General features: G+C 41.7%; 3 protein-coding genes across 3 annotated transcripts; 1 reads left to right on the plus strand and 2 right to left on the minus strand.

Annotated features, from left to right (window-relative positions):
• Window positions 1-973: 973 nt before the first annotated feature.
• MRPL30 (mitochondrial ribosomal protein L30) lies at window positions 974-3733 on the minus strand. The gene is made up of 5 exons (XM_039520376.1): window positions 3550-3733; window positions 2818-2901; window positions 2031-2177; window positions 1284-1357; window positions 974-1198 (listed from the first exon to the last, which is right to left on the minus strand). Exons 1-5 carry the CDS (start codon window positions 3601-3603, stop codon window positions 1066-1068), a joined length of 492 nt encoding a protein of 163 aa, XP_039376310.1. The 5' UTR covers window positions 3604-3733; the 3' UTR covers window positions 974-1065.
• A 23-nt stretch (window positions 3734-3756) lies between these two features.
• MITD1 (microtubule interacting and trafficking domain containing 1) lies at window positions 3757-8576 on the plus strand. The gene is made up of 7 exons (XM_039520375.1): window positions 3757-4060; window positions 5591-5692; window positions 5838-5974; window positions 6057-6143; window positions 6792-6907; window positions 8228-8288; window positions 8364-8576. Exons 1-7 carry the CDS (start codon window positions 3874-3876, stop codon window positions 8457-8459), a joined length of 786 nt encoding a protein of 261 aa, XP_039376309.1. The 5' UTR covers window positions 3757-3873; the 3' UTR covers window positions 8460-8576.
• Window positions 8577-10226: 1650 nt separating this feature from the next.
• Window positions 10227-12185, minus strand: LIPT1 (lipoyltransferase 1). Its single transcript, XM_039503321.1, has one exon. It carries the CDS (start codon window positions 11620-11622, stop codon window positions 10501-10503), a length of 1122 nt encoding a protein of 373 aa, XP_039359255.1. The 5' UTR covers window positions 11623-12185; the 3' UTR covers window positions 10227-10500.
• Window positions 12186-12426: the final 241 nt, after the last annotated feature.

Below are 12426 nucleotides of genomic sequence, written 5' to 3' on the forward strand. Positions count from 1 at the left end.
TGGGCCTGCATACTGATCCTATCTCACATCTAAGCCCCAGTGCGATCCTCAACTCAGAAGACAGATGGGGGAACAGCATCAGGGCCTGATCGGGTAGGCATTTTCTAAGCATGACTTACTCCACACAAAACAGAGGAGGACAACTCCCGTTAACCTTGATCCCAGTGGTTAGGATACTCAGCTGGGCTGAGGGAATCCCCAGTTCAATTCTGCCCTCTGCCTAATGAAGAAAAGGGATTTGACAGGAGTTTCCCACCTTTCAAGTGAGCACCCTAACCACCAGGCCATATTCTGATGTGGGTCTCTTGTTGTGGTCATTCTATGTTGTATTAAATATTAATGGGACCAGAGAGCGAATGAGACTATAGTCCAATGGTTAGAACACTCACCTGAGGTTGGAATCCTGTTCCAATCCCTTCTCTTTGTCAGGCAGAGTGGGGAACTGAACCAGTTTCCCACATTCTGGGTGAGTGCTCTGACACCGGGACAAAGGACAGCACCTGCCATCTCCTCCTCTAACACCCCCCCACCCCACACACACACCCCTTTGTGGGAGTCGGGCAGGTGCTTAACTTCTGTTCTCTCAAGCAACAGCTTAGGCATCTAAGGTTCCTGACTCCAGAAAAGGCACTCCCAGCTGTAGATTGCAAGGACAGATAGATGCCTCCCTGTATCCCACACTCAGGCCACATCTACACAAGTTATGTTAGCATACAGCTGCTGAAGTTTGCATATCACTCATGCGCTTGCATATTTGGCTGCTTGTGTCTGCACTGCACATATTTTCCAGGAGTTCTTTTTTTGATGCAAAGTGCTGTACATAGTGGGTAGGCATCCCAGTGTGCCATTTGCTGCCTTCTGGCAAAATGCTTTTTGGGAAATGTTCACAATGTGTTCTGGGAAGCATCTGTTTCAAGGTCTTATCTCAAAACTTTTATCGTGAGACAATAAGCTGTGCTACTCATGGACAGGCTGGTTTCCATTTTAATCATTTATTAATACACACAACTCCCAATTTATCAGTTAAATAATTTATTTTGTAAAAGTGAGATTAGTCAGCGCATACTATGACTTAATTGCTTTTTGTTCCACAGGTTTCAGATGCCGCCGAATTACTAATTCTCCTGTGCTCTTAAGTAAGGTATCTGACATTTCCTCTTCTGTTGGAATTCCATGAGGTAGTTTCAGGGGCTGTATTCTACAGACAAGAGAATTTGTTTAAAACATGGACTATGCTAACAAGTTATTTTAAATGTTTCTGGTTAAAGGAAGAGTTAACAAACCTTATTAGATGCTTTATGACTTTCAGTTTTCCATTCACAGATGGGATATTTTTGTGCACTCTGGGCTGATTTGCCTATAAACAATGCAGAATAAATGTTACAAACTCACTTCGAAAGGGCACTTTATGTCTCTGGGAACTGATGTATTCACATATCAATAAAAGAAGAACATAGGTACACAAATTAAACTACTTTGGGAAATTCACACTTACTGAGAATAAAAGTGTGCTAAAATATATTAAACTTTTGGGATTCTCTAACATCTTCATTAATACACCCAGACTGTCCAAATACTCACAAGCACTGATTAACATGACCTAATAATTAAGAGTGAACTAATGAGCAGTCAAAAATATGTATATATAGCTTTACTAAAGGCTAACGGGCAAAGTTCTTCTCTGCTATGCACAGCAGTCTCAATGCTGGTGTTCTGCTTTCCTTACAAATGTATATTTCCTATTAATATACATGGGAGATCCATACATCTAGGCTCCAATCATGCAAATACCTACCTATTTGCTCAACTTTACTATTGTTAGTAGTCCTTTTGATTTCAATGGGATTTCTCACTGTAGTACAGTTAAGGACATGCATAAATGTTTGCAGAGTCAGGGTCCCACAGGACAAAAAATATCAAAGCAGTGTACTATGGTGAAGATCCGAGAAGAATTTTGCCCTAAATTTCTAGGCTAATTACTTTACTGATGTGCATGATAAACATGAAATAAAGTAATTTAGAAAGTATACTTTATCCAGTCCAAGATCATGTATTATCTTCTTTTCCCAGTATGGACGACCTATTCCACTTTTGATTCTAGTGACAAGATGCAGTTTGTGAGGCTGCTCAGGATCACCTCCATATTTTTCATGATCTGAAGGCCGTGGCTGAAATACCTACAAGTAAGTAGTTCACAAAAGGCATGTTTTTGTTTGTTTATTTTTAAACATTTCAACAGTTACTGAATTCAACAATGTCTTGCTATAAAAATATTCCCCTAAAATATATTTTGGTCTTTCACTAGAAAGAAAATGTGGCAACCCCCACCTAAATTTCTAATAAGCTTCCCTTCCAGAAAGGCAAAGCAGCAACATATGACCATAGTATTAAAAAAGCTAATCTCCAAATAACCTCAAATTATTTCAAAGTCTTTCCTCAGGACAGTTTGCAGAAAGATACAGTAAGTTTGGGGTCATGATCCTCCAATCATATATAGCCTAGCCTTTGGGGGCATGATTCTTCAACCATATATATGAACACACAAAAGCAGAGATCTGCGCAGATCAGTCTGGTTGTAGAACTGGGAACTACAACCCACAAAGATGATTGTGACAGGCTTATTACTCAAGGCTGCCCTATTTCAGAAATAAAATGGACTACAATCAGACACTGGTTTTTCATACAAGAATCTGAGTGCATATCTCTCTGGTTTAACAATGGTATTGCTCAGTACTGTTACAAATTAGTCTTACTAAAAAAATTAAAGGTATAAACAAACCCAAAATGTGCTTTCAAATCTTTAAATATGGTGCTTACTGAAGCTGGAATTCTTGACTTAGTAAATTTATGGCGAATCCATCCTGTCCATGTCAGTGATTCCACGCTGCTTTTTGCCAGAGTCTAAAAAAAGTTATGGCATGATTTGTCAAATTTATTCAAGAAGAAAATTATTAACATCTGTATTGTACATAAACCTGTGTAATGACTGAATTAGAATCAGGGTCCCATTGTGCAACCAGAATAACTGATACTGTGCCCTTATTTCATCAGTGGGTGCTTTGACACCAAGAAATTTAGCATATTTTTGCTTAAGGAAACCAAATACTTTTGAAACCTTTTAAAGCCGGTGTTTCTGCTCCGGGTGTTCTAGTGAAATGAGGACACGACCCCGGGTTTCACTAGCACGGAGGCTGCAGAACGGCAGGAGTGTGTGGGGCCCTTCACAAGAGGAAAAGCTCGGTGAGGCGGGACACGCCCTCTGAGAGCGATCAGGCAGCGCAGCTCACTGGGGCTGACCCGGTCTTGAGAGACCGCCCTAGTGCGGCCCAGGATAGCTCGGAGGGGGAAGAGTCCCGGTCCCGCGACCCTTTCACCGGGGGCTCGAGGGACCAGAGAAGCGGAGCGCAGCAGCCCGGGCACTGGGCGGCGAGGGGCTGCAGCTCCGGGTCCCACGCTCCCGCCGCCGCCCTTCCTGCCCTTCGAAAAACTGGCCCCAACAATCCCACTGCGACCAGCGCAGGGAGCCCCCCGGCCCGGCGCCCCACTCACTCGCCAGGCGGCCGGGTGTCTCTGAGCGACGCGGCCCAGCGCCGCCGCCGCCATCTGAGCCCCGGGCGCCGTTCCCGGATTCCGACAGCCACTAAAATCCGTGCCCAGAAGCCGCTGCACTTTGGTTCCGAGGCGCAGCGCGCGCCCCGGCTACTTCCGGCGACGGGGCGGGAAGGGCAGGGGAGGGAATAAAGTGCGGCACCGGCGGCCGCCAAGGGTTCTTCTCGGTCCTGAAAATCACGTGACCGCCTCCCCCGCCCCTTCTGGCTCCCGGAAGCGGCGGCGGCTGCTGGCGCGCGCGGGCTTGGTCCAGCTGGGGGTTCGATGCCCGCCGCGTGCCGCTTCCCGCCCGCCCCCATGTCCCAGGCTGGTCCGGGCGCCGTGGCCGCGCTGGAGCCCCCGGCGGTGGCGACGCTGAAGCGGGCGGTGGAGCTGGACTCGGCGTCCCGCTTCCAGGAGTCGCTGGTGTGTTACCAGGAGGGGATCGACTTGCTGCTGCGGGTGCTGAAAGGTACCGACGGGCTGGCCCCTACCTCCCCTGCAGCGCTGCAAGCCACCCCCAGAGCCGTCTTCCTGCCCGCCCCGCCCCGCCAGGAAAGGTCGGGAGCCGCAGCGCCAATGCAACCCCCTGGCAGAGTTCACGCTGCCCCCTCCTGAGCTTGCAAACGTTTGAGGCTGGGGGCTGTCATTTTCTCCGGGATTGCAGAGGGTGCGTGGAGGTTGGGAGCCCAGCTCTGGCTGTCCTGTAGGTGCTTTTTAAGGCCTGGTCTATACGAGAAAATTACGTTGTCTTAACTATGTTGGTCAGAGGTATGAAAAATCTATAACCCTACTTGATGTAGTTAAGCTCACCTAAATCAGCGCCACTACTGCCTCTGGGGGAGATGGAGAACCCCTCCCGTTGGCATAGGAAGTGTCTAAGCTGAAGCAGCACAGCTGTGCCACTGAAGTGTTTTAAGTGTAGACTAGCCCTAATAACATTCATGTATGTGCTGAACCCTTAGAGAGGTGGTGATGGGAATGTTACAGTTATATATGCCTGTGTTGGGCTTCACTGTTCATAAATGACTAAGGCCTGGACTACACTAGGAAATTAGGTCAGTGTAACTAAATCACTCGGGGGTATAAAAAATCCACACCCCTGGACAATGCAGTTAAACCAACGTAACCTCCTGCTGTAAATAGCATAAAGTCCATGAGAGATTACCTACACTGGGGAGAACCTGGCCTGTCAGTGTAGATAGCATCACTGTAGCATTTTAAGTGTAGACTGGTCCTAGGAAAAACAGAACATTCTTGGAAACTTAGTAAAATCAAAAGGCTGGTTGGCTGCTGTGTTTGAGTGGCTCCCACTTACTTTTTTTTTAAATACATCTTGTGTCTAGTAGACAGCTATTATATTCCTCTCTCTCTCTCTCTCTCTCTCTAGAAGCTTATCCTGGGTCATATGTAGGCTTGGAAGGTTTAGATTTTTATTGATAAATGTTGGTAAGGGTTGATTTTGCCAGAAACATGTAAAATATGTGTACTAACAAAGTATTTCCATGAATAATAATCAAAACTTACAGTAATTTAAAAAAAATCTGCTTGAGAACTTTAGAGTTTCACTTAAGAATATTTAATTATTATATTTTGACATGTGATGTTGATAATGTGTTTTAACCGTTAAAAAGCTTTAACTTGTGAATCTCAAAACCTACTGTCATTAAATAATTGTCTCATCACCCACCCATAATTTTCTGGGACTGTGAAAATTTTAAAAGTGTTTAAAATTTTAAACATTGATATTATCAGTCAAAATTATATTTTAAAAATCAAATTCTGCCAAGCCTAGGTACACACAATGAAAAATATTGAGAACTAACCAGTAAAGGGACTGGTTTGTTGGACATGAATGCAAGTCCAGTAAAGGATTTCTCTCCTCTCCTATAGACTGTTTGAATGAAAAAAAAATAATCAGAGGACTTTTTATCCTGGGGAATAATTACCAGATGTAGTTATCCTCCTTTTCTGAGATAATCTGAATATTTTTGATTCACAGCTACAAAAGATGAAACAAAAAAAGCTCACTACAGACAAAAAATATCTGACTACATGGAGAGAGCTGAAGCAATTAAAAAACATATTGAAAAAGAAAGAGAAGGTATGAAGTTGTACTGTACATTTTTAAAAATGTTCATGAAATGATGCACTTGTACATCTGAAGTTACAATACAGTTACCTAGGATTTATAGAATGCATATGTATGATTTCACTGTCTTGTTTAGTGAGGGATGCTTCTTTTTTAGATGGTAAATACCACCAGCAAATTAAAATTGAAGAAAATGCAACTGGTTTCAGCTATGAGAAGGTTTTCCAAGACTACCTTAATGAGACTGTTACAGAAGTTTGGGTAGAGGACCCATACATTAGACATGTTCACCAGGCAAGTGGATCTTGAAAGTAGCTTACATATAAAACTATAACAATTTTTTTCAGTTATTAAATAATCAAACTAACTCTTACAGTTCTACAACTTCTTACGATTCTGTGAGATGCTTGTTAAGGGGCCCTGCAAAGTGAAAACTATCCACCTTCTCACTTCCTATGATGAAGTAAGTATCTAGACTTCACGTATAACATCTGTTGTTCATATTTACCAATATTTGTCAGACTGAGGCCCTCCCTCCTTCAACAGGAGATGCAAGCAGATCAGGAGGATTTAACATAAACACTGAATAGTGTAATTCTACTTATGTGGAATTCTAAGTGGAAGTGACCCTGGAAGAAATACGTTTATATTGTCCTAGTTGACTGACTATTGTAAGAAACACCATTTAAATCAGTTCTGCTGGGAGACTCTTTATAATAAGGAAGGCCTGGATACATTTTGATATTTTGGGGTTATGACAAGTATAAACCCTCTTGTTGTCATTGTACTCATTCTAGCCCAAATCTTAGTCTGGACAGATAATTCAGTGTACTGGGGAGGCAGCATATCTAGTGGTTAGAGCATGGGACTAGGAGGGAGAACTGAGTCCTTGTCCATAATCTGTCTTTGGCTTGCTATGTGATTTTGGCCACTGCAGTCAATGTGTCTCAGTCATCCCATCTGCAAAAATGAGTATAACTTATCTGCCTTCATAAAGCATTTTGAGACTTGGATAAAAAGTATAGGAACAAAGTGGTGTTAGAGAATTGAAGAAGATAAATGGACACAATTGGAACATGCATGTTGAAGAAGCAACTTTTACTCTTAACAGGGCAGTGGAAAGAGTCAGCAGACAAGTAGTCTAGAAGAAATAAAGCAATCACTAAAGAACTATGGAGTGACACTGAATGTCTCATTTTCATCTTCAATTCATGATCGAGAAATAAGGTCAGTGATGCAGAAAACCAATTATTTTCAAATTATTTAATCCTGACAAATTATCTATAACAATGGTTACAAATATCATTCAAAGCAGAAGGCAGTTACTTTATTCAGTAAAATAAGTTCTTCATAGTTTTATACTGTGTTCAACATTGGGACTGCTGGGATCTAGTTTTTAAAAGAAGACATTGATGTACAGTAACTCCTCGCTTAACGTTGTAGTTACGTTCCTGAAAAATGCGACTTTAAGCAAAACGTTAAGTGAATCCAATTTCGCCATAAGAATTAATGTAAATGGGGGGGTTAGGTTCCAGGAAATTTTTTTCACCCGACAAAAAACTATATATTATATAGATATACACACAGTATATGTTTTAAACAATTTAATACTGTTCACAGCTATGATGATTGTGAAGCTTGGTTGAGGTGTTGAAGTTAAGAGGGTGGAAGAGGAAGGGATATTTCAGAGGGAATGCCTTGCTGATAAATGATGAACCTAGCACTCCACTGAGCCCTCAAGGTTTAACACGTTGTTAATGTAGCCTCTCATCAAGGAAACATGAACAGGAGGGAGGGGAGACAGCATAGCAGACAAAGACAGACACGCACTTTGTGTGTGTGGGGGAGAGAAAGATGCACGCTGCCCCTTTAAGTAAGCTGACCCACTCTTAAGTGCATTGTCTTTTTAAGTGGATCAGAAAGTTGAGACAGCAGCTGCTGCCCCAAGCTCTGTCTCTCTCTGTCCGTGTCCCCTCCCTGCTCTATATGGAGAAGCGGTGAGCATGGGGGAGGGGGACACCCTGACATTAGCCCCTCTCCTTTCTCCCCTGCACAGCAAGCAGGAGTCTCTGGGAGCAGCTCCAAGGCAGAGGGCAGGAGCAGCAGGTGGCAGTGGGGGGAGGAACAGCTGAACGATTGATAGCCTGCTGGGCGGTTGCAGCACAGAGAACTTAGGGGAGCAGGGAGCTGATAAGGGGGGCTGGTGCTGGTCCATCCTGGTTCCAAGCCCCCACCAGCTAGCTGCAACGGGCTGCTCTTCCTGCAAGCAGTGGACAAAGCATGCGACTGCCAAATGACATTAGAAGGGAGCATTACACAACTTTAATCGAGCATGTTCCCTAATTGATCAGCAACATAACATGACTTTAAGTGAGGAGTTACTGTATTATACAGTTGACATCTACTCTAGCTAGAAATTGTGATTGAAATGGTAGGAGCAATTTGCATAACTTGTAGATATGATTAAGGTCTTTTTTCCTAATTATGTTAAATGTACCTACAGTTTGTAAACTTGTGAAGATGGAATAACATTGAATTTTTTAATAGATTCAACAATGGATGGATGATTAAGATTGGAAGAGGGCTTGATTATTTTAAGAAACCACAGGTATGTGTGTCTTTTTCTTTTGAATGAATTTGAACTACCAAGTGGCTTATTCTAAAATTGTGTTCCTTTCTGTAGGGTCGTTTTTGCCTTGGATACTGTGATTTTGATTTGAGACCATGTCATGAAACAACAGTGGATGTCTTTCATACTAAACATACAAAGAAAACATGACCGAATATTTGTTATTTAATTACTGCTCTTACAAGCTTTAAATGCCTGCTTTTAATTTCTCTCAATTAGATGTAGTGTACATTTTTTTATGGAATAAACTATTTTTTTTATATTTTTGATTACTTGCAGTTTGAATTGATAGAATTTCTAAACTAAATGGTGTAACACTTTAAAGCAAGGTACAGAAGAAACTTAGAGTTATGAACACCAGAGTTCCAAACTTACTGGTCAACCACACACCTCATTTGGAACCGGAAGTACGCAATCGGGCAGCAGCAGAGACGACAAAACAAAAAAGCAAGTACAGTACTGTGTTAAATGTAAACTACTAAAAAAAAAAAATTGCCAAGGTAAGGAAACTGTTTCTGTTCTTGTTTCATTTAAATTAAAATGGTTAAAATTAGCTTTTTTTTCCCCTGCATAGTAAAGTTTCAAAGCTGTATTAAGCCAATGTTCAATTCTAAACTTTTGAAAGAACAACCATAACATGTCCAGAGTTACGGACATTTCAGAGTTACAAATAACCTCCATTTCCAAGGTCGTTGTAAACTCTGAGGTTCTACTCCATCAAATATGATGAATTAGCAGTGCTGAAAGTTCACAAGTTCTTAGGAGACTAGTTAAGTTTCTGTAAACTGTACACACTCCACAAACTTAAATGTTTTTGATCCAACACAGAAAATCCAAATATACAGAAGTTAGATAGGCAACTGTCTTTAGTATTATACTTTAAAGAAAAAAACAATAGAATTGAAGAAAAACACCATGTTAAACTTTAGCTTAGTTAACTAGATAATTAAGGCCAATTGTTTCCTTCTAAAACAAGGTGGGGAGCTGTAAAATCAGTGAATATTTGTGCAGAGTCCTCTGTGAAATACCAATTGGCAGTCACACTACAATTTAACAGCCTTCAAAAGCCTTCTGTTTCAGTGATTTAACTTATTTGATTACTAATGGCAGTATATGTATTGAGGGGCCCACATACCAATAAACAGAACAGAATGTGCCATACTTGATCAGACTATCTAAATGTATGGTTCTGCTTTGTGGCCATTATCCTTCTAGTTAAGTCATAGAACCATTCCAGAGAGCAAGACACAGGAATCAAAATGCAGTTCTCCTGCATGGTATCTGAACTGGTCGAAATCCATGGCCCATTATTTACTGATACTGATTTTTTTCATGATGTTAACATGCAAACTTTACTATTTTTAATTTAGACCGTAAGATGAAAGTCTAGAATAAAATTCAATTTAGAGCCTAACATGTAGACAAAGCAGATACTCCATGTATACATTTTACTTTAAGCTCTCAGAAGTTACCAAAATGTATCAAAATACCTCATATTAGACTATCAGAGGGGTAGCCGTGTTAGTCTGGTTCTGTAAACGCAGCAAAGAATCCTGTGGCACCTTATAGACTAACAGATGTTTTGCAGCATGAGCTTTTGTGGGTGAATACCCACTTCTTCGGATGCAAGTCATCCGAAGAATGCATCCGAAGAATCCGGATGCTTGCATCCGAAGAAGTGGGTATTCACCCACGAAAGCTCATGCTGCAAAACGTCTGTTAGTCTATAAGGTGCCACAGGATTCTTTGCTGCATATTAGACTAGTGGCTTTACAGTCTTTTTAAAATGAACTGTCATTCTGTCCAAATCCAGTATAACTTTCCAGTAAGTCACTGCCTCTGAGATGTGAACTCGTAGCATATAGATCTGGTCTGAAGTATCTTCATGTATTTGGGTGACTATGTACATGTTCAATCTTCAGTAATTGAGAAATTGTTTCATGTTGACAGTGCCTACAACATGAAATTTAGTTTTATGATCAGTCTAATTAGTAGATTAATTACACAATCAGTCATGAACTAAAGCAAGAACTTTAGTGGATAAATGAAGAGAAAGTTACTTCAGTAGTAGCTTACTCCTGTAAAATCAACCTGCACAACATACTGAAAATAACCAGATTTTATTTTACAATTTTTGTTAATCATGCACTAGTTAATGTCAAAGATGTGACTTACACTTTCATTATGAAAATCACATTAGTGTAATCACATTCTCACATAAGAGACTCCACTTGCTGTGCAACTCATAGTTTTGTGGACATATTCTAAGCAGAGTGCTTGCTAATGCTGTGGTTTCACTGGGGCAAAACTTACTGCCAATTAGGTTTTTCTCTAGTTCATTGCACATTGCTGGTGGCAGCCACTGCTCTGGCAAAACTATGTTGCAAACTTCAATTCTCCCATGCTTTACATGAATATCCACTTTAACTTCAAGGAGAGACTGTTCATACACCATGTTAAAGCAAGTGCTAATACTAAATTTTGGTGTCTTGCCATATATCCATTCCCAGGTTTGTAGTTCTTTGGTTTTATTATTAATTCCAGGAAACACTGTCTCATCAGCTGGGTTTATTAGGGTAATATGATGGTCAATTTGATGGCATCTTGCATATTCTGCAGCAACAGCATCCATAACCATCTCACATGTTAAAGTAGGATCCTCTTCAAAGAGATTTTTCACTAAAGCAGGCATGCTAGGAGTGGCATTGCTTTTTATCACCTTGTAAGGACTCTTCAGTACAGAAGATAAGTTTATTTTATCTGCACTGCATAGTAAAGTGCAGTGATGATAAGCAACAGTCCTTCCTAGCTTTGCAGCAGTACCTGAGATTTTAAAATTCCCATCTAGCAAGAGATCATATCTGTCAGTGGCACGCACATCTAACTGGGGTTGCAAGCCTTTTAGAGCCCTAACAACTAACTTTATGTTTTCCATTCTCTCGTATTTTTTCTTGGATGTGAAGAAAGTAAAATTGATATTGCCCAGATCATGGTAAACAGTTCCACCTCCACTTCTCCTTCGAGCCAGTTTTATGTTCTTCTTCCTCATTATCTTGAGGTTACACTCCTGCCAGGGATTCTGGTGTCTCCCAATCACCACAGTGGGAGAATTTCTCCAAAGGAAAAGAACCTGTCTGTTCTCTAAATTCATGTTGTCATGAATCCAATCTTCCATAGCCAAATTCTGGTAAACATCACTAGAAACGGACTGTAAAATAAGTCCTCTGTTTGCTGTGTACTTGAAGCCAGCTGCTGAAATCTTGAGGACATAAAATAACTGAAAACAGTTCTTCAGGGATGATAGGATTACCATGGTTTTAATAAAATTATCAGATAAGGTGTGAAAGAAGAGGCAGGTCTGTCAAAGTTCTGTATGAGATGTTCATAGTCTGCACTCCTCTCGTACAAACACATTACTAAAGGCAATCATGCTGTACTCACTTTCTTCCCAGGATACCAAAATAGTGATACTACCCTAATGAATGTGTTTACAAGGTAGATTTCCTTCTTCCAAATATGATGATGGCATTTCACTACTGGTGCATGGTCAATATCTAAGATGGTGCTACAGAAGGCTGTTTCCACTTGCTGCATATTACTAGAAGCCTGCAAGAGGGAGGGCAGGAAGCATAGTATCTGATTGTATTTGTTTTTCCCCCTACAATGTAATTTTACAGTACTGTCATTAACACTGCTCCTGGGGGAATTCTGTGCCACGGCACCGGAGCAGAATTCATGGTCCCCTTCACTCCAGATTTCTTTGCTTCTCTACAGAAAAATGACTTGCTGCTGGGGAAGCAAAGGAAAGCTACAAGAGCGGTCACACACCCCACCATTCTGAGGCCTAACCAGCTGCACCCAACCCCACTCTGAACCCCCTTGCCCTCCCTGCTGAGCCCCAACCACCTTCCCCTGGACCCCACTGCAGAGTCCCAGTGCCCCTGCACCCAGAACCTCCCAATCAGCCCCTGTTCATCCAGATCCCCCTCCAGCTGTATCCAAGCTGCCAGCAGCCAGGTTGCCCTACACCAAACCCTCTCACTGGGCACTTGGATGCTCCCCCACACTAGGAGCCTGCTGGGCTGAGCCAGCCTTGCTCACAGCAGGTGTGCCTGGC

This window comes from Mauremys reevesii, linkage group 1 (genome assembly GCF_016161935.1).
Source record: "Mauremys reevesii isolate NIE-2019 linkage group 1, ASM1616193v1, whole genome shotgun sequence".
In the NCBI taxonomy this organism is placed as follows: Eukaryota; Metazoa; Chordata; order Testudines; family Geoemydidae; genus Mauremys; species Mauremys reevesii.

Coding starts and splice junctions, on each gene's coding strand:
- MRPL30 (XM_039520376.1), bottom strand. CDS start 3,603: ATGGCGGCGGCGGCGCTGGGCCGCGTCGCTCAGAGACACCCGGCCGCC. Junction 2,902..3,549: donor GACACCCGGCCGCCTGGCGA/GTGAGTGGGGCG, acceptor AACTTTTTTTAG/ACTCTGGCAAAAAGCAGCGT. Junction 2,178..2,817: donor AGTCAAGAATTCCAGCTTCA/GTAAGCACCATA, acceptor ACTTACTTGTAG/GTATTTCAGCCACGGCCTTC.
- MITD1 (XM_039520375.1), top strand. CDS start 3,874: ATGCCCGCCGCGTGCCGCTTCCCGCCCGCCCCCATGTCCCAGGCTGGT. Junction 6,144..6,791: donor TTCTCACTTCCTATGATGAA/GTAAGTATCTAG, acceptor TACTCTTAACAG/GGCAGTGGAAAGAGTCAGCA. Junction 6,908..8,227: donor ATTCATGATCGAGAAATAAG/GTCAGTGATGCA, acceptor ATTTTTTAATAG/ATTCAACAATGGATGGATGA.
- LIPT1 (XM_039503321.1), bottom strand. CDS start 11,622: ATGGTAATCCTATCATCCCTGAAGAACTGTTTTCAGTTATTTTATGTC.